This window comes from Lytechinus variegatus, chromosome 1 (genome assembly GCF_018143015.1).
Source record: "Lytechinus variegatus isolate NC3 chromosome 1, Lvar_3.0, whole genome shotgun sequence".
NCBI lineage: Eukaryota > Metazoa > Echinodermata > Echinoidea > Temnopleuroida > Toxopneustidae > Lytechinus > Lytechinus variegatus.
The window spans coordinates 7,029,958-7,052,134 of NC_054740.1; the positions used below are offsets into that span (position 1 = coordinate 7,029,958).

Genomic DNA, 22,177 nt, shown 5'->3' on the forward strand with positions numbered 1-22,177 from the left:
GAAACAAAAACATATTGACAGCTCTTCGCGGAACGGCTTAATCAATCGAATCCTCCCCATTCATTATAAAGGAATACTTAAAGACGTATTAAGGAGAAATAAACTGTAATGTCGCGGGGATCTAATGTTTTTAAACGACAGAATACGAAGCAATGCATACTTATGATAATCAGAGCACTTGTAAATATCGAGGGGCATTGATACGAATGACTTTACCAGGACATTGCCCGAGAGAAGATGTAAAATGATTTCGACAACATCCTGGCGAACAATCCGTTTAAATGTTTGATTAAGATAGCAAACGGGTTTTAATTATCGTTGTTTAAACCATGGAAATAGTTCTGAAATGTAAGACTGACATCATCACCTCTAGACGACAAACACCACCTGCAATAAAATTTATATCTACACTATCTTTAACTGCAGAGGTAGAAATGTAATTAATTTTGTTCCATTTCAGTGTGCCGGCTAGTAGAAAAGAAAAACCCACGAAATCAGGAATGCGCAGCTCTGAACTAGCGTAATGCATGATACTGGAATGGATCACAGCAAAGTTTTTAAAGCAGATAGATTGTTGTCATCGCTCTGGCTCTAGGCTATGGTTGCCAGTATGGCCCGAGTCTGAGGAATATAATGCGAAATAATTTGTATAACTTCACATCAGAATAGAGTTTAACAAGCAGAATGATAAAAATTTAAAAAAAAGCTTGAACATCGTTAAACCTTCAGTATGGCTTTGAACTTGGGAAACATAATGAGTGCTGTTGCTATGTCGGAAAACTTAAACAAGCGTATTGGTACGCCCTCGACTCCTGCATCAAGCACGAGGCCGTCTCAAAATCAGTCAAGTAATCAGCATCATGGTCATCGACATCCAACTCGAAACCGACGACGGGTTCGGTCAAAGTTTTTCCAATTTATTGATACCCCACCCGAGGCCGAGGCTGTATCAAGTATTCGATTATTTTCACCATCGTTCGATGTAAGTTAATTCATTATAATGATATAACAATTTGAAATCGTGATCGTTAAAGTTAATTTGTTGATTTGTTATATAGGCCTTAGTGATATGTCGATGTATATGAGCATTATCATCATTTATTCTTAAATTTTCAATTCGAAATCGTTCAAAATTAAAGTATCAGCCAATTTTCAGTAAATTAATTGAATGAAAGAATAAGGGATGATACAGAGGAAGGCATTAAAACTAAAAAAAAAAATAAAAATCGTTTAGAGCTCAATAATCTATTTCGCAATTTATGTGAAAGCAGGCCTATCTTTATCTGTATCGATGTTATCCAAATTGTTATCAATACATTCTATTGTTATAAATATAATTGTTATTATTAATATTATCATTATCATTGCTATTACTAGCATTACTATCATCTCCATTATCGTCATCGTCGTCATATTTTTTTAAAAACTTTCTTAAACTGGGGAACGTTGGTTATGTCACATGAATGTTCCCTGCGACCAATCTTCATCAACACCACCAACACAAAGGCAGATGGATGAGTTGATAACGATGTCTTAATCAATAAATTGTAATTGACTTTTTATACACGAAGATCATAATCTTACTTTGTTCCCGCATATATTATTCATCAATGATTTAAATCCTATACAAGGCTTGAACGATCCATACCTTACAGTGTATATAACATTTTCCTGGCGTTTTAATGGACATGCATGTGCTATGAGAGTTGGCTTTACGAGTGATTAATTATTAAGTCGACACTTAGATCAATAACAATCGGTTTTTTCTTTTCAGAAGCTGGAGTAAGATAGAGATAAAATGTAACAAGAATGGCGTGTAATCTCCTTTTTTCTAGATGGTCCAATTGAATAGAAGAATGAAATATTGATCTTATTCCACTCCATGTTTTTATGCTTTTCGTTGTTCACTTACGAATGTACAAAATAGATACATGTCTGCTCAATGCACCCTATTATACGACATTCATCTTTGATCTATGTGTACATGTTGTATAATGTGATTTTTTCCCTTCAATTTACCCCTTTTTACTGAACAAATTCACTTTTTACACGCTAAAACCTGACCTGTTAAAAGAGCAATTAAATGAAGGAGCAGCAACCTTTTTCGAATGTTGCATTCATAACTTTAAATGGTTCGACCTAACACTTAAATATTTGGATTCAGCTTTATGCAAGGTTGAATGTAACATTTGGAAAAGGTTTTCACTCCTCCGGTGGATGAATTTACATTTTGAGTAGCAATTCAAACGTACAATCTCATTTTTTAAAGTTATTTTATATTTTACCCCCTTTTAAAAAAATAATAGAAGTGGTAAAACAAATCATAAATAAATATTAATCTGTTAATACATTTACATTATGGTGTCAAGTTTCAGCGAAGACAGCTCAAATAGTGGCCATCGCATGGGGGTATTCTTATGATAGCTCCTTTCATTTTATACATTGTTAGAATGTATTCTCCGATATAGTTGTAAATAATTCTATCCTGACTATCATTTTCATTTTTGATTTTCCCATGTCTACATTCCCAGGCTCGAAAGAAGTTCATTCGTGCAGCCAAACTCGTCATTGTGCTTTATCGGGTCTACAAGGTCATTTTCAAGTAAGAATATTCCCTTTTATTTTTATTTTGTTCTACCCCATATTGCAAACGATCTCTTAATTTCTGAAGATATGCACAATACAGTTTTTATATCTTGTACACTTTAAAGACTTTTTTTTCGTATATAGACGTATAAAGTTGATGCCATAATCGTAACAAATCCAATATTTTAATGATAAATTGAAATGCGGTTTAATGTAGTTTAGATGTAGTTAAGGCAACATAATTATATAAACGCGACAAAAATAGAGCATTACTTGAGTATCCTAAGATCATGAATATTATAGCGAATATTACTAGAAAATATTGAGGAACACAATTTTGCCATTCTTATTTCATTCGTGCCCATAACTTAAAAACAAAAACAAGTCTACCTCCCCTGCATAATTTCGAGAGGGGTAAACGTATTGACTGACCCATGTTGGCATATGACCTGTTTTACGTGATTGAATTCCGTCTGATACACGATCATCTTGGGTGCATGTTATGAAGACATCTGTGGGTATAAACTATAATGTCACTGACTGGTTTGCTTTTAGCCAAGCAGATGCAATGATTTTGAGTAGCTTATGACATATCGGTGAAAATCACAAAATTCTTCATGGTATACTGTAAAGGGCAAATACGTTTCATGGCAACAAACGGGATAAGAAAAGTTAATGAAATATATCAAATATTGGATGAAATGAGAGAAAAATACGGGTAATATAATATGAAACGTTTTGGTGAATTCAGAGCAACCGAAGAACAGGATCAAGACATCATAAATAAGAAGATCATTAAGAATATGATACCTAAACTTTGTACTCTTGCGCGAACCAAGTACGTCACGTAGTTTACAGAAACCCCAATGTTTCTTAGAGCTCGTGACAAAGATTCCCGTTCTCTAACAATAGGACCCACATGAAATTCAAATTTATGTTGTTCTACGAGGTCACGTCATGTTCAACATTATGACCCCGGGATCTTTGATTTCATTAGACCCCCATGCCCCAGCGATGTGATAATGTAACATGATTTGATGGTGGGGTTTGATCACGTACCAACGAAATTCATCCCCGCTAAGGTGATGTCTCCCCATCCATGATAAACAACAATTGTGATTGGGGCATCACCTAATTATAACAGAGAGACGGAGAGAGAGAGAGAGAGAGAGAGAGAGGGGGGAGAAAATAATACACAAAGAAGAAAATTGGAAGCGAGGTGGCCATCCAAATTTCACATTATTTGTCTCCAATTTAACAAAACTATTTTTAGGAATAAATTTCGATCGCCAATCCGCATTATTTCTTTTTATAGTTGAATGGGCAAAATTAATAATAGTCAAGACCTCGAATTTGACCACCTTATTTACCCCTACAATAATTGATATGACATTATTATTTCGGTCTAGCCTTACATACATTTGTAATCAATATGACCCGACTAACAATATATGTCTATCGGTTTAAACTCAGAAACCGACAGCTGTCAACGCAAGTCTATTCTCATAATTCTCACAAAAATCTTATATTTTGTTTCAAAACATTGCTGGTATTTCAGTCAATGCATGTCATAGGATGTCCTTGCTTATTCGATCTGCTTGAGTACCAATTCCTAAAAGTTAGTATAACAATACAACAAAAAGATATACCGTTAAAAGACAAACGCTTGTATTTAATTAGTTGAAAGCAAGTCGCCATTAATGTTGGACTTAATTAATAGGGCCTTGAATGACCAAAAGCATGCATGATCAAAAGAAGCTATTTGAAATAAAGAGTAGGTTCAGAAAAGAAGTCATTACTATTTTCCAAATAAAAGAAACGTGCCGTTGATATAGGTGAATGTCATAACAACTCAATATCTTTCCTCTTCTCCACCGCATCACGCCTAGCGCAAGGATTTGGTTTGAACGCTACCTGTCTCCCATCCTATCCATACCTGCAAAAGATTTTTGTTTATCATTTATAAGACGTGTTTCTCATATAAAAATAATTATATCGGATCGATGTTTGAATATGTTGAAAAAAAGAAACTAAAAAAAACACCCCACAATACACGCAACACACTCGAGTCAGTGCGAATATCTCGTTAATATAACTGTTGGGGAAAATCTACGGAGTAAAAATAGTCTTGACTAATGAATGATTGTGAATTGAAGAGTCAACAGTACTATGTCCTTTGAGTTCAGCATCATTTATTTGTATATCTCATCAAACCTTTAGTGTTACTTCTGTAGGCATATTACAAAGAAGGTTGTATCCTGAGATTACCAAGTCTGATTTCACTTCAATTTTCTCTTTCGGTATCATTGAAATGGCAAATAAGAAAAAGGGGTTTGTTCACAATTTGTTTAAAATTTATGATTTATATCGCAGCGCAACACCCATACACCTATGATGATAAATGCATATACCTGCAGTACATTTTTTTTAAAATGGGGATCTGGAAAAAGCAGCCATTCAATGCCTTATCTCTTTTTGAAGATGCACTCTATTTTTTTTTATTTAGAAATGTTGCAAGCAATGAGCAAATCCATAATTTGATTGATAAAAATAAAGACTGTATGATTACAATAATTGTAATCTCACTTGTGATAAATCATGACTTTTATGAATATGAACTGCAGTTTATTTGTTTATAATATTTTCAGCCTGTCGATTCATCAATTTTGTTTGTTGTTAAGTTTTGTTTGATTTGTTTACATACACTGCATTCCTCATTCAGTTATTAAAAATTGAATTCATGCAGGGATTTGTTTCCTTCCGGAATCTAATCTGCATTTGCGAATATGAGATCAACAGATTGTCAAGAGAGTGAAGAGACTTCCCCCCCCCACCTTTATATCTAGATCGTAATAATTTAGTTGGTTGTAACAACTACGCCGCATTGGCCCTATTTGTAGGATTATGGTATCAATCAGAGTGTTTTCTTTTGAAATCTATAAATATACCATTATTCAAAGGATTAGAAGGGTAATCCGCATTCACCGTATTCATGGTGCATGATTTCTTTTGATTCTGTTGTATAAATATCGCTGTAAAAGCCTCTTCATGCAGGAAAAGCGTATAAAGTGTGTTATAATTTTGAACGTGTTGTTTTCATTATACATCACTTTCTTTGAAAATGATAACTTAAAAAAAAACGAGACCGACTCTAGACCAACAAAAGCTATTATATGCGTTAGTGCAACACAAAAATAAGAAAATGAAATTACACACACACACACACCCACACAAAAACATCAATAGTTTAGGGTGTGTATATATTTAGTATGGTATACAGGAAACCATCCTACAGGAAAAACATTATACCATCGAATTAAAGGCAGGCGACATATGGTATTAAATAGTAAAAACAACTCCATAACATGCATAATGCTTTGCTGCCATAAGAAGCAAGAAGGAAACCTTTGCGATCTAGCCCATCTTGAATAAAAGAATAACAACACAAATTGCATGCTTTTGACTATTTTTTATACAAGAATTTTCTCTATAAGACCCACACGAGTTGACAATTTTACAAGGTTGCTTGAAATGAGTGCTTTCTCCAACTGTAAGCCTCGTATTCATTAAGCAGTAAGCCTCCTTATTTTTTACCAATTGTAACTACATAATTATTTTGGATTGTAGATTTTCACAAATAATTCACGTATCTCTTAGGTTATCCGTGAGGTTAATGCGATTTTCATCTGTTCACATGTTAATTATTCAGTTCATCATTTGATTATTCACTCATTCCAAGGAGGTAAATTGATTACCAGTACTGAGTACAGTGCTTGGGTGAATACACTTTTATATAGAGTAGTGGTATCGTTGTTTTTATACGAGGTTTCCAAAGTAAGCAAAATTATTCCATGCATTGGTGGAACAAGAAAAACAGTAAAAACATCAAGAACAAGCTGCTTCGTATTGATACTGCTTTAACGTTTGAGTCAAATTATTGGAATAGCGTCGGCTATGAATCTATATTTCCGAATTAATATGTCATGAAGTTAATTTTCTGAAACAAACGTGGTAGCGAAGAAATAGAAATCAAATTATGGTCTACTTTTTTCGAAGGAATCGAATTTCATGTTAGGTAAAAATATAAAGGTCCTATAAAGAAAAAAATCAAGAAAGAAGTACAATATAATATTTGCCTGCTATTTTGGAAATGATCTTAAATTCTTTTGTTAAACTCAGTGTCAAAATTTCTGTTGAAACAAAATAATGCCCCTGAGCCCTTGTTGTAGACGAATAAAATGTTTGATACATCTATTCATTATAAGTACGAATTCCGAATGTCATTTCTATATGTAGTTCACTATACAGTACAATGATTATACAGAATGATCGAGATTGAGGGAAGTGGGGGGGGGGGGGGGGGGGAGACAGAGAGAGGGAGAGAGGGGAGGGTGTATAATCAGGCTATATCAAGATGATCCGAAAGTTAATTTAAAAGCCATCTGAGCAAACAATTACCTTATTAGCAATGGAATCCTAATGAACTCTAAACATTAACATTTGTGGGAATGGTATTGTCAAACAGATGATAATCTATCAACAAAATATTGACCGAGCAATCATAAAGCAAAGAGAAAATAATTGGAGTACGTAGAATCTAGAACCACTTAGAACATTAGAAGAAGTTTAAAAATTGACAAAAATAGACGAACACATTAGAGGGAGTTTTCGGGGGTCTCTCTTAAATTAACATAATAGACCTTATATCAAAGTACAAACTCAATGTAAAGTCGAACTCACTATTTGTTCAGGAATACAGAAAGATAGGAAGCAATTTTAAAAGGTCGTGTTATCTCAAAAGAAAGAATATTCATTCGTCTACGTGAGTTGCTGTCAATTTAATTTGATACAAACTAATTTTTTCGCTTTCTTTAGGAATAAAACACTCCACTCTATCATCTTTAACTGCAACATTTCAAATTCTAATCAATTTATTTTCATATCTCTAAAAATAAACAAAGATACATTGCATTTTGAATTGAATGAAACGAAACTGTTCCTGAACAACACAAAATAATAGCAATAATTATAAATTATACAAAATAGCAAATAGTAATGAATGACATGTGAGAATGAAAATGTGTGTGAGGGAGTATAGCAACAAACCATTTCGAATGATTGGAACCGATTATGACGATGGGTGCAGTGTGTCATTTTTATTTGTACATCACGCAACAACAGTTGAGGTGTGGGAAGTCTGTTTTTGACTCCCATACGATGATAATTGAAGGTGTTTATAATCCACGGTGTATGAATGGGGATCAATAAGGTAAACACTTATTGGAAACCAATGCCTCAGGCTCGGCTTAACTAGTCTAAATGATGAAAGGTGAACAATATACTTAGAGACCTTCTAAGATTTCCACTTTTTTCGACCTCGATGAGGTCCATTAATGTTCGAATGACTTCCTTTTATCTCGTCATGCTTACGAGTATAAATGTTTAATGCTTGATGGGTGACGCCGGAAATACTCGTTTGAATTCTCTATTATTTGTTCAGGTTTTTTTTATTGGGGGGGGGTTCGATGTTGATCAAAATGAAGAACGCTACTTCTCTGTGCACATTTCCATTCTTTATTCTTTACGGGTCTTTGCGTGAGGGAAGGTATTGTGGTAAGAGAGAAAGAGAGGGGAATGGAATGAGAAGGGGGTAGCTATGGATACCCATAACAAATTCATTTTTAAATGTCGTGTGTTCAGATTAAAGGCAACATCTGCTTTTCTGACAGTCCTCATACACTATCCTTTTCCTCTTTTATTTTTTAAAGAAGAAAAACTCAATGACCTTTTGCTTTTCACGCGATATCCTTATCTCCCTCAACCCTCCTTGTTAAATGATTTTTCTTCCCTTTTGAAAGTTTTTTTTTAATCAGAGCAATGTCACAAGTGAATAATCACCCTTCTCCATATTTACATTATCCAACAGAACTAAAAAGGATAGTGAACGCATTGAGCCGCATACGTTCACCAGCCTCGCGGAGGAATACCAATCTGACAACATGAAGCTGTCAGGCCTTTCTTTTGACCGAAACTACTTCAAAGTCAAGAAAGAGGTACTCCGTCTAAGGATGTTTTGTGAAGGATGATGCAGACGATATGAAATTAATTATTTCATGACATATTATCTCTTCCATTCTCAATTGAATCCACATGATTTCAAATTTAATGTTAATGTTGATGATTTTGGTATTCAAATAATTACACTGCAAAAACTCCGGAATCTATATATGTCCACACCAGTATTGAAACATCACCAGTTTGGAATCAAACCGATGCTGTTTTAATACTAATTGGTGTCGATAAACACTTATCTTGTGTTAGACCAAAACAGTTCTGGTGTTGTTTTACACTTCTCTGGTGTGGACATATATAGATTCCGAGCTGGTGTTAAATCAACACCAGAGTTTTTGCAGTGTATCCATTGATCCTGCTGACTATATACCCCACCGAAATTAAAAATGACAATTAATGATTATCTAATGTTCATTATTACCAAATGATCTGAGTTAAAAGTCTTAAGCCACATTACTCGCAGCACATAACTAAATCTGTGGTGTTAACCGACATACATAAAGGACTACACCAGTTATTTTAGACCGGTGTTAAATTGACAATGTTAGCTTAACACCTATAGGTGTTATTAAAACATCTTTGGTTGTTACATTTACACTCATTGGTGTTATGTACGATCTCTAGTGTGTAATTTTAACACCTCAGGATGTGGTCCTCTATTAACACCAACCGGTGTTAACACTGTTTTAACACCACAATTTTTACAGTGCAGTATAGTGGTACAATGTGTTGTTGTTCAATTTTAATATTAAACAAAGCTGTTTATTATTGTTGGCATTACTATTATTATAATTCATATTACCGCATTCACTAATTTCTCTCATTTCTCCCCTTTATCATCCCTCCCTTTCTGTGTCTTCTTTTCTCCTCTTTCTTCCCCTCTTTTCCCTCTTCCACTTCCTCATCTTAATATATCTTCATATCCCCTCGCCTCTTACATTTTTATTTCGTTTTATATCTTTTCCCGTTTCAATATACCATTTACATTTTATTTCATACTACAAAGGTTGGCATCACACAAGAAGTCAAGCATATTTTGAGCTCACCGAGTTACTTCAGAACAAAAGAACAACTGGGAGTGGTAATTATAGGCATATCTGTATATTTTAAGAACTATTCTGCGTACTATATACACCCCCATCATTCTATATTTAAAATTGAATCCTATCAAAGGAATAACATTCATTTAATATTTCAAGCAGCATATATTTTAATTGATTAATCCAAACAGACTAAAAATGTCATAAAATATGTTACAGAGAAAGCTCCCATGAACGTTATAATTTGCGAAAAAAAACCCGGGTGTATTACAAAATGTTGAAGACAGGCAGGATGCTATTTAATCATGTTGGTTTTTCATCTCATAGTGAATCTTTGGTTCAGCATGTTCAGTGGCATACAGATAGGGGCGCTAGCCCTCACTCCTTAAGATTTTCTCGACCCCCCCCCAAAAAAAAAAAACGGAAGAGAGAATGGTGAAATTTTATATTCTGACAAAATCTATCACAAAATTTGATTATTGTAATAAAAATGTCAAATTTTTGCTCGATCGATTCGCTCGCAACTTTTTTATATAGATTTTTGCCCTTTACGCCATAGCTGGCCCCCTCATTCTTTGTGTCATTACGTCACTGATAGAGTTAAACCGATAATGATTCTTTGTTCACTAGTTTAGTCTCTGAATTAAAGCCTTACATCCCGCCGATATTGTTGAAAACATTGTTGAAACTGAATGTGATCTTAATGATATCCAAGGTTTCTGGTGAATGAATCAATATTACGTAAAAATGTTAATTTGTCTAGTAATATCAATCATAATGATTTCATTTCACAGGCTTTGATTGGATTACAGACGATGAAATCATTTGCCGAATATCCGCTCCATATGCAAGAAAAACTAGTCAAAGTTGCATGGTATGAATTGTAAGTATACACTCTAAATTCAAAGGATTTAGAATAAACCCAGATCGGCTGTGAATAGTGACTAGCCGAATATTAGATTTAGTTTTAAACCTTGTAGATTCAAATATAAATCTAAAAGATTTGAATTTCACTCTTTTGAGATTTGAAAGTTAATCCTAAAATATAATCGGCTGGTCACTATCCACATCCGATTTGGATTTATTTTGAATCCTTGGAATTTAGAGTGCATGTGTTTTTGAAAAATACAATGATTGCTTAAGAATCAGAATAACAAATAATCTTGATACCATATAATTTCATAATATTCAGGAAAGGAATTGGCTTTTGATATATCCTGAAATATCCTTGTATCTTTTAGCCCGTTTAAAGCCAAAAGATGAAATCACATTTAAATGCCAAATTCTAAACGTTTTCATTTTTGTTTCCTTTCTTTCTTTTTTTCTTCTATATGAGTTTATCAAGAAAAAATAGTTCTTGATGAACTAGACGATGGGGGATTCGGAAGATTGCTTTCTACTTTATCATGCTTATTATTTTTTTTTCAGCATTCCTCCTAAACGGGTCATCATTAGACAGGGTCATTACGCAGAAAACTTTTATTTCGTCATTTGTGGTTCAGGTGAGTCCATTACCAAGTGTAAATTATTTCTATTTCAATAGGCCTATACATGCTCATTGATCTTACATTCGGGTATTTGAGTACTTAAAAATATTATCATTAATGGACCATTTCGTTTCAAAAAATCTAAATTTTATTTGATTATGATTATGTTTCTTCATGTTCACATATTTAACATTTTCTAAGCTCTCTGCTTGACAATTTCTCTCAGTAATACTCAAATAAAAACTTAATTATCATTAATCATAATACACCACAGTAAAATAAGAATACAATTCTTGAAAATATGCCTTGAACGTAGTCCTGTGTAAACTCATAAAACTTGCATGTACACGAACAGGAACTACCTAGATTGAAATAGATTGCGATCAGGATTAAATTTTCTATCTAATAGATTTAGAATTCAATCTTATTCGATTGAAACTTTCGATCAATTATTGGTCCCTGACCACAATCTACTAGAGTGACTTCCAATCTACGGACGTGAGAGAAGGAGGGGGTACGAGTACGTTCAAAAATTGTTTTTCTTTCTTTTCCTTCTGGTTATACCTTCACCATTACGTATCTTTTCTATTTCGTTCTTACCATTATCTTGATTATAGTTGTGGTAACTATATTATCCAATAACCCTGATACGGGTGAATCGAGTCTACGAACTGTAGCCGTGCTTCGTCGAGGGAGTAGCTTCGGTGAGATCGCAATCCTACACCACGGTAGGCGGACAGCGACCGTGTCAAGTCAAGGACCGGTCCATCTTCTTGCCATCACACGAGAAGACTTCTTCGATATCTTCATGAGAGGACAAGAGCCTGGACAGGAACCAGAACATGTCAAGTTTTTAAGGTGAGGACCCGGGTGGACCTGGTGCAGACAGTGGCTGATTCACTGGTTGCATATGACAACGTATCCATGATGATCCACCCCGCGCGCTCCTTGCCCATTATTGTTCTTATGCCCCCAAATATGAAGTTAAGTCCTGATTTTTTTAAATGTTGAATTAATCAACAGTGAGAGGGAGGGAGCGAGAGAGAAACAATATATAATCACTATAGCCTTTTTATGGTTTGCCATATTCCTGTTGCCTAATACACAGTAAAAAAACAGCACATTGTTTAAGCCTATCACTCTAGCAAGTTGTTTAAACTTTTTTGTTTAAACCTTTTTAAACAACTTGTTTTAAAAGTTTAAACAGTTGTTAAAAAAGTTTAAACAATAGTTGTTAGATTGATGTGCTGAAACAACGTGCTTAAAATTTTGAACAGCGTTTTTACAGTGTATCACCACAATCATGATCAAATTCTTGTATTTTTCATCTAAATCATTATTATAATAGCCATTCTTCATTATCTCTTATCCTTGTTGTAGACAAATCAACTTCATGAAGTACTGGCCCATCGAAATTCTTAAACAGCATCCGGAAATGTGCCTTTTTCATTTTTACAAGTGAGTACATCCCATGAAACCGATATAGTACGACATTGAGATGATTTTCATTGCAGGTTTTGGCATTAACGATCAATATTATTATAGCCTTTATTTGCAAAATATAGCTTTTGTGTTTGGTTTGATTGCGATTCTTGGATTTTCTTTAAAGGGTGCTCTTTACGATCGAAACAATCAACTATACCATGACAATGCTTGGTTTACAAAAAAAAAAATGAAGAAAAGTTTCTAAACTCTTGTGGTGTTAAGAGTTCAGAGTACTTCCCGTCAATACTATTTAAAAAAAAAAAAAGACGTTAGACATTTCTCATTTTATGAAAATGAAGGAAAAACTTCGTTATTGGTCTGTGTCATGCCTTTTTACACCTGTTAAAAGTGTTCGAAATTATGATCCTCATTCTTTTGGCTCTCTATTGCTTTTCTTTATAAAAACACATGCATGGAATCATCCCGCAACGCCAAGGAAAGCGTGAAATTCCACATCTCTTGAGTGTAATAAAGTGAGAATCAACCCCCTGCTCGTCCTTCCAATAAGTTTATTCTTGTTTATTGTTTTCAGTTTAGTTCTTACCTATATCAATAACCTTAGAAAGTCGGTTTACACAGAAACATTGCCTTTCTGAGTATACTTATACACTACCAAAATGTAAAAATTTTTCATTATTTTCTTCTCTGTTACAGACGTGGTCAGGTGATAGTGAAAGACAGTGAAAAGTCGGAATGGATCTATGTTGTAAAATCGGTAAGTTTGATATGGGATAATGATAATAATGCACGATGATAGTGATGATTTGATGACAGCTGTGAAAATTTCAATGGTATCTAAAATGAAAATAAGGATAGTAATGATCAAAATGAATGATGACAAAAATTGAAATGATAACAATTATAATAATTACAATCAAATTAATATAATGATAATGAAATAGATCTTCGTAGTAAGTATTTAATTTAATTGGCAGATTTTCAAGCATATTTGCTCATAATTACAGTCCGCCTTCCGCGAGTGATTTCTTGTTCAGTGAGGAATATTTTTGATTTACTGTAAAATTACTGTCTTTGTTACACGTGGTACCATTTTATATTGTTATGCAGAACAAAATGAAATGAATTGATTATTTTTCATGTTTGATTGTGTAATGCATAGGGTACATGCCAAGTCTTGATGCAACTAAAGGCTGTCAAACCTAACCTACATACAGGCAGAGATTCATTTGAAGATGAAAGGCAATCACGTCTACAGTCAACATCGACCACTGGTATGCATACTAGTTCAAATTTTGATAAACAAGAAATATACCATTTAAACAAATTAAAATATCATGTTCATTGTTTGGGATGGGTTTGTTCATTACTCTCTTAACCCGTTGCCAACGGGAGCCGGCTATATACGGTTCCCTAAAACTCATTCATGTACGGGAGCCGTATATAGTCGGTTCCCCAAAGGCTATTACTCGAATCCATTTGCAGGCCTTAAAAATACAATTTCATACTATGTTTCTGCCTTTTCTGTGTTATAATTACAATGTCCATTAATTAAACTACACATTCCAGAAAGTCATACGTTTTTACCTTTTGTTTCTATAGTTTATAAAGCATTATAAAACGAGTTATGCTTCGATGAGAGTCCAATATTCGCGTACAGTGGGCATTGCCGCGATGAAAGCTTGATTTCAATGATTTTCAGTTTCGCAGGACCACGTATACACCGTAATCAATAAGAGTGAGGGAAAATAATGGGAGCAGCGAAATGCAACCCAAAACGCACGCAGAGCTGCGTGCGTGCGCTGATATGATCAACGGTAGATCGAAAACGGTCGACATGATCGATACTATATTAGATTGCTTTCTCTAAATGGAAAAACTTAAATATTAGACCATGTATTGGAGCCCAGAGCCAGTTCTCCACCGGATAGGGGATGTGGGTGTTCATGGGAGGGTTGGGGGGGGGGGGGGGGGTAATGACAAGGGCTGAGTTTGTGTTTGAATTTATTTGGGTGAGGAGGCCGAGGTGATGGGTCAAAAATATATATGCTGATGGCTTCAATTCGTTTAGGTTTTATTAATGATTTATTTTTGTATTTGGAAAATTTCTCTTATGTTTTTTATTTGACACTGGAAAAAAATCAATATGTTGGAATTTTCTGTAGAAGTTTCTTCTTGATGCATATATTATAATCAATGTTATTTATAATTATGTATTGGAAGATGTCTGACATTGTGTTTTATTGTAACATTCATGAAAATATTATGTTTCAAAGTTTTATTTGTTACATATATTTTATTTTGTATATGAATTGAAGTTGTCAATAAAAACTACTCAATACAAAAAAATTGCTAGTGAGGTTTCAAAATGGCGCCGTTGGTAGAATATAGGAAGAAAAAAAATCATGATTTCAGTTTATAACACATCGATTTTTGTTTTCTTCTTTCATTTAGGTGCATTATTTTGCCTCTTGAAAATGGTTGTCATAATATTCAACTTCATGAACTGATCAAGCTAGATTAAACTAGAAGAGAGTACACGACTTTAAGTTGATATCGATTTCTATAATCCTAAACAAAAGTGTATACAGCTGGCTATTGAGAATACCTCGGATCGTACATACACTCTATTTTGTTCTAACGATACGGATGGGGTAATTGATGGAGGCATGGCCCCCTTTGAAAATAACAAAAGGGCATCCAGCGAAGATCAATAAAGTTGCCACTTACTAACAATGTAAAAGAGTGACTTGAAAGGGAAGGATGTACGGATGAATTCACCCTTTGTCAGTTTGGTTCAACACCAAAGAGTGATAAACACCGTGACATAGGCATAATCATGCTAATGAAGACTAATATGTGTTATTTACGATGTACAAAGTATATGAAGCATGTTTTATCCATATAATCTCATTATATGAATATTCGAAAAATCTAAGGTTTCCCCGATTGATTTTATTCTGATGCATGTTATCGTGGTTTGGTTTGACCTGCATATAAAGAAATGTGATGCGATAGGAATCCAGAGCATGGAGTAAATATGCATTCCATGGATATATTATTCGAGAAGATAGAGGGAATGAAAAGCAGAATATATTAAAATAAAATATCTATGTTTATGTCTGCAAACAGGTCTATAATGCTTTTCAGGGAACAAAATTGATGTAAGCCGGGTAATAAATAAGTAGAGCGCCTTCATCACAATGTTTAGTGGATATTATATGAATTATTAATCATTATCATCATGCGGCTCGTTTTATTTTTTTTAATTGCTTGTTAGAAGGGTGCGAGAAAAACGGCATAAAGCATATTGTGATTCCATATACGTCCATTCGGTTATTTGTTTTATTTTTAGCCGTACTCCATAGACCATAACAGACGCTCAAGTTGGATAAAGATATGAGATAAAGCAATCAGTACATGAATTAATTAATAAAGACAATAAATTAATTAATTAATTAATTAGAGATAATATGTATCAGTCAATATGAGCTGGAATATGATATTTAGGCAGGCGAGAATGGCCTTTCTATGTATCTCTTTTTAAGCACGTTCTTCCTCTTACAGTTCTCTAATTAACTCGTTATATTTGTATTTTCATCGGAGCTCTTATGGATTGTTGGCTACAAGGAAAAAGGAAGGGGAGAAATACAACATAAGAATTATTTTAATACATCGAAATTCTGTAAAGGTGAATGTACCGGGTGAGAAATTATATACACTTACGACATTTTAGATTTTTACTTTGGCAATGCAAGTTATCATTTTCAGAGTCCTTTTCCATCTTGACGAAATTGTATATTAAAACAAACTGAACGCAGGAAATAATAATTTCCAAAAGGAAAGTTCCTAAAATGTAATCAAATCATATTGTCCGAAAATTTGACAGTGAGTGTGGCGAATCAAATAGGGGGGTGGGGGTTAGACGATGGAATATAATTCATATGCACTAGAATTAGAAAAAAGGGGTATAAAATAGTAATGGTGTAACTTGGGTTGCGATTTCATTGCTGACCTCTATTTCCTCCCCCCTTTGCTTGTCAGAAAAAAAGTAAAGAAAAAGTAGCGCATTTATAGTCCCCTCCACCGAGAATTCCTTGGTTCACCGCCGATCTCTAACAAATAGATTACCAGCAAAACCGAAAATGTCTTTCTGGTCACACTCATTTTTTTTCCATTTTAAATTGTCCAACATATACTTATGTTATTCTTTCTTGCATTTTTCCATGCATTACTAATCATTTGTTGATCATTAAATCCTTTGCACATAAATGTCAAGAAAATAACCACACACGTTCTAAACTAGTGAAATAAACTGAGAATTGAGTAAGTCCACAATAAATAAAACGGATTGCAGGGACTTATTGTATATTCTTGGATAATGAAAGAAAGGCAGAATGTCTTGTTTATAATACAAATTTAATTACTAGAATCATGTGATACATAATATTCATTTTTTTACACAAATACATGGCAACGTCTCCTTTGGATTTTGAATTAAGGAAATAATTTGGAGTTTTTTGTTGAACATTTCTAGACGACGTAAAATCTAGACATCATTTGAAATTGATTATGTGCCGAATATGCCGGGCACCTATCCTAAAATAGGTTTTATTTTTATTATGGGTGGGCTTGGAGGGCCGGGTTTGGACATATTTCTGTGATGACGAGATAATACTAAGAAGGGAAAAAATAGAGAGAGGGCCGGGGGCACGGAACACGAAATGAAGAAGAGAGGGAGAACATAACCCACTTGTCTGCGCAGTGTTGTAGTACATTTTTTTTTCGATTAAAAGCGCCTCGTATGAAATAGAACCCTACCCCCCCCGCGTAAGCTACTGATTGAAAAGAAGGGAAAAAGTAAAGGGAAAATAGAGGAGAGTAGAGGTTGACTAGAGGTAAGGGGATTAGAGAGGGTAGAGGGGATGGCATTCAGCGAAACTGATTCTTCTTTCGGGCTCCGCCAAACAAACATGACTATAGCAATAATATTTTTCGATCGAATTAAACTAAATTCTTTTATTCTTTACATGTAAATATTCAAATGTTTACATAATATCAATTATCATATTATCAATTATAACAATTATAAACATTACTATCAACACTAACAATGATAATAACAAATAATAAAAGAAAATATAACAATCGGATAATAAAAATAATAATAATGATTTTGACAATAATAACAACAATGATCAAGATTATGAATATAATAATGATAAGACAAAGAAAAAGATAAAATAAAAAAAGCAGACGAAACAGAAAAAATAGATGAAAGGAGAAGATAATGGTGATCATGGGGGATGGGGTGGGCTAACTTAAATAATTGGATGATAAATGATAAATAATCTTCAAAATAATTGTCGTATACCACCTTGCAAACTTTTGGATTGGTAAGAACTGCTCCCTATCGAGAAGATTATGATTTCTTGTTCAGAAAATATTACTTGTATGCATATAAAGATATTTTGAAGATTCATGTTTTGGCGGACATACTTTTAAAAAGAAATATCATATTCTTCATTTTTTTCATTTTGCAAGAAGAGAAAAACAGAGAGAGAACAAAATAAAGCAAAATAGGATGACAGGAGTAAAAGAATGAGAATAGGTAAGAGAAGATAAGACGACGAAGAAAAAAAAACGAAAAGGAAGAAGCACAAGCAAAATCATAACAAGAATAAATAGAAGGGAAATAGAAAAAGAAAACTTAGGAGATGGAGGAGGTGTAGGATTGCACAATTATCAGTGAAGAAGGAGGAGAAAAGGAAAAGGGAGCATTATAAAAAAGAAAAAGGAAAAAAAGGAGGATTTCATTTGCAAGAGGAAACAAAGCAAGACTATATCAAGGGAGAAGGGGGGGGGTCTATAAATAGGAAGTATAAGAACAAAAAGATGAGACACAGATCGAACAGAAGAAGAAAGGAAATGAGGATGATAAGATAAGAAGAATATCGAAAAAGAAGAATATGAGAAGAAAAGAAATGAGAATAATAATTTTGATAATAATAAGATCGCAAAAGAAGAAAAGGAAGAAGAAAGGAAGGGAGAATGATAATATTATGATAATAGTAATATCAAAAAAGAAGAAGTCCAAGAAGAACTTCAAAACCCACATCACAAACAATACATTCTCAAAGAAGTCACTTTGTGCGGACATAATTATAGTTCTTGAGCGACAGGTGAGCTCTGAACTCCGTGCAGCCAAAACAGGAAATGAACTACGCATGCGCGAAAACTATCGATCGATCAATTCACTCATCGTGGATCGCACACACGCTTTTGTAATCAACGATCCAGCTCGCACGCACGGGACAATGGAGCTGTTCGAACTCGACATGGTCGGCTGATTAATCTTGTTTGGGGTGTTAGAACCTATTCTACTATGCCGTCGCGAACGGGTTAATGTAAATGAGTGAAAATCCACCAAAAAATTGTGAAATTCCACTCGTTCAAGGGATTAATTGGAGGACAACCCCTTTTCGACCAAAAAAAAAGAGTGAGAAATTTCTGGATTACTGCCTCACTGATACCTGAAGACTTTCCACTGGGTCTGTATATGCAATGTTGATGCGATGCGCGATTCTCGAGCAAGGGCGTGCCCACTTGTGATTGGTTATAAGTGTGAAATTCGATTGCTTCTTATTGGTCAAGTTCTCCTTGTCACACACTCGACGACACGAGTGAGAGGGAGCGAAAGATCGACTGTTTACTGAAAGGAAAATTGACCACTCGGAAAACGAGTGAGGAGGCGGACGACGAAATATCGTGATGAACACTCGGATCAGAGTGAATAACCGCTCAATGAGGAGTGAATGTTTGTTCGCTCTTTACGTCGAGTAGCGATCTCATTGGTTTACATTTGCCACTGAATAAAATTCACACATTTTTCATCGACATGTCTGTCACGTTCGTTAATTTATTTTTGCTATGTTCTATTGCTTCAGATAATGAAGTGAATTCTCGTTTACGGAGTAAGACGCTGTCACTACCAGACATCGAGCCTCTCAAAGTCTCGTCTCCGAAGAGGGTAATGCTTGGTCAACACACCAAAGCAGTAAGATAATCATGCTACTCAATATCAACCATTTTTGTAATATCCGGGAGCCCAATTCTCTTCCTTTTCTATCACTGAGAAATTGACATAATTATGTTTGAAATGGGACAAGAGCGTAAATGACAGCATCCAGAGGGCTCCTCAATCATACATACATGGTATTACTCTTGTTTATCACCACCGTTGCACTCAGTGGCGGTGACGTTTTTTTTTTTTGGGGGGGGGGAAGATGAATTCAAGATGACGTCATAATTCCCCGATTGAATTACAAGAGTAAGAGTTACACGACGTAGATCTCTGTTTAATACCTCTCCTTCCTTCACATACTTCCACTTCTTTTCCCCCCACCTCTTTTTACACTCATGAAAATCAAGAGGGTGGTCGCCCCTGTATTATAGTCATAATAATTATAATGCCATCACCTTGGCTTTGACTCATATATTCATGCCCGTCACAGTGCAGTATTTATCACATCTGTAGAATATAATTTTACCAATCATATCAAAATATAAAATTGTGTTTTTAGAGTTTTCACCCAATTTTGCAAAAGAGAAGCATGTTTATCATAGCCAATTTTCATTGTGTCCGTCACAGGTAACACTACAGCACATGGATATCCGAAGTCTTTCAGACACGCCTACATTCCTAACTCGATCAAAGACTCTTTCAGAGAGTGAAGAGGATGAAATGGACAACCTACCAAGTCACACAATCACTCACATGACAAACCATGTGACTAATCACATGACTGCTTCCTTGCCAAACATCGACATGAGGAAAGGGGCCACGCCCTCCCAGCAGTCGTTTTCCCCGAGTACGTTTCGGGATTTCTCGTCATTGTCATCGGCAAAATCAAAACGATCCAGCAGCAAGCGGGAAAAGAAAAGAAAATCGGTTAGTATTGAATGATCTAGTATCTCCTAAACTCTTAATGAAATAAGACATTTCTTTTCTTTACACGGAAAAACTGATAAATAAATTGCAGCAACAATGTAGGTGAAAGTCTCTACAAACAAAATGAAAGACCTCAAAGGGTATAATCTATATTTTTCTCGATTGTCTAAATAAGACATCATCTGTTTCACCACACCAATCAAACCAGAACATATCAGATCATACTTGACATGATTTTACAGAAGGCATGTTGCTGATTATATAATTTACAATTATAAATAGGCCCTCCTATAAATCAAAGTTAGATTATATACGCTTTCGTTTTTTACATTACTATGTGGTTTATCTTATCTTTCTCTCGTTTCATTCTTCATCAGGTATCTCCTAGCATACCAAGTATCAATGTTTCAGCTGATCCTGTTCGTAGGCGTCGAGCATCCATTCCTACCGATAGGAAAGGAATATCCGTTTTCATCCAGGTTGAGCTCCTACATCCTAAGGATTGTTTTGTAAGTATTTGTTTCAACAGCACATAATTATATTGTCGACGCCACACCAGCAGCGTCCCATTAGTGTATGGCTTATGTGGTCTTGTTCTTCGGGCACCATGTACTGTCAGGTGGAAGTCTAAAAAGGCCAAAAAAGGGAATGAGGGAAAAAAAAGGAAACAAAAATAAAAGAAAGAAAAGGGATCATAGCTCAGCTACATCGACAGGACAGATGTTGTAGCAATACTGTAAATATTTCAGTGGGTGTCGAGTTCTTGCTTCATGGAACAATTTTTTCTAAAAATCTGATACAACTTTGAAATACACAGTGATGGATCATGTACTTATTATCCTTTTAATTTGTGTGTAATTACACAATTATCTTGATAAGTTGTGTATAATTACTGGTCAGGATGTGCGCAATATTATCATTTCAAATTTATTGAAATATGACAACGTATGATGCAGTCGGCTAAAGTTGTTTTTTGTATTATTTTCAAGGAGTACGTTTTCCTTCAGACAACGGTTTATAAATGTATCTACAGTCATATTTTCAACGTTTTTCAAACGCTTCTTTTATTGGTAAAATATTAAAAGAAATATGTATTTCTTTCTAATTGCAGGGTTTGTCATCACTTGACTTTGATTTTGGTTTTGATTACAAGCAATCGTCAGTCAGTCTGGTGAGTTTATAACTTGTGATTGCCTTCATCCATGTTCATTTTCAGATTCTGTTTCAGTTTTCTTATTTGTCAGCCCTTACGGAAAAAATCCCAAGAAATTTGCAAACAGGGTCAGCCATTGAACCCCATAGCCCCCTGAGTCGGTCCAGACTTATTTTGATTTCGTAGTTTCTATTCAACTAGGCTTGTTGTCATCCGTTGAATTTATAATCAAATGTGAATTACACATGATACACAGGATAGGATACGATATCATGGATATGTTAGATATTCTATTCATTCACAAAAACATGTTGAAAAATGTCTTTTAACCGCTTCCAAAAAGATGTGATATTCAAGAAAAATCATAACAAAATATTGTGATACGAAGAAAGGTCACAAGGTGTGTGGCAGTGTTTGTTGTTTCTAGGTTATGAATTTCAATTTA

General features: G+C 34.5%; 1 protein-coding gene across 1 annotated transcript in view; it reads left to right on the plus strand.

Moving 5' to 3' along the window:
* LOC121416948 overlaps positions 1-22,177 on the plus strand; it is a 31,943-nt gene that overhangs the window by 8,400 nt on the left and 1,366 nt on the right. The window contains exons 2-14 of the mRNA XM_041610519.1: positions 2,532-2,602; positions 8,513-8,639; positions 9,665-9,739; positions 10,493-10,581; positions 11,127-11,200; positions 11,803-12,043; positions 12,566-12,643; positions 13,325-13,385; positions 13,791-13,902; positions 19,576-19,685; positions 20,280-20,579; positions 20,957-21,088; positions 21,691-21,750. Of these exons, the coding sequence (XP_041466453.1) occupies positions 2,532-2,602; positions 8,513-8,639; positions 9,665-9,739; positions 10,493-10,581; positions 11,127-11,200; positions 11,803-12,043; positions 12,566-12,643; positions 13,325-13,385; positions 13,791-13,902; positions 19,576-19,685; positions 20,280-20,579; positions 20,957-21,088; positions 21,691-21,750 (1,530 nt within the window). The remainder of the gene's footprint in view (positions 1-2,531; positions 2,603-8,512; positions 8,640-9,664; positions 9,740-10,492; positions 10,582-11,126; positions 11,201-11,802; positions 12,044-12,565; positions 12,644-13,324; positions 13,386-13,790; positions 13,903-19,575; positions 19,686-20,279; positions 20,580-20,956; positions 21,089-21,690; positions 21,751-22,177) is intronic.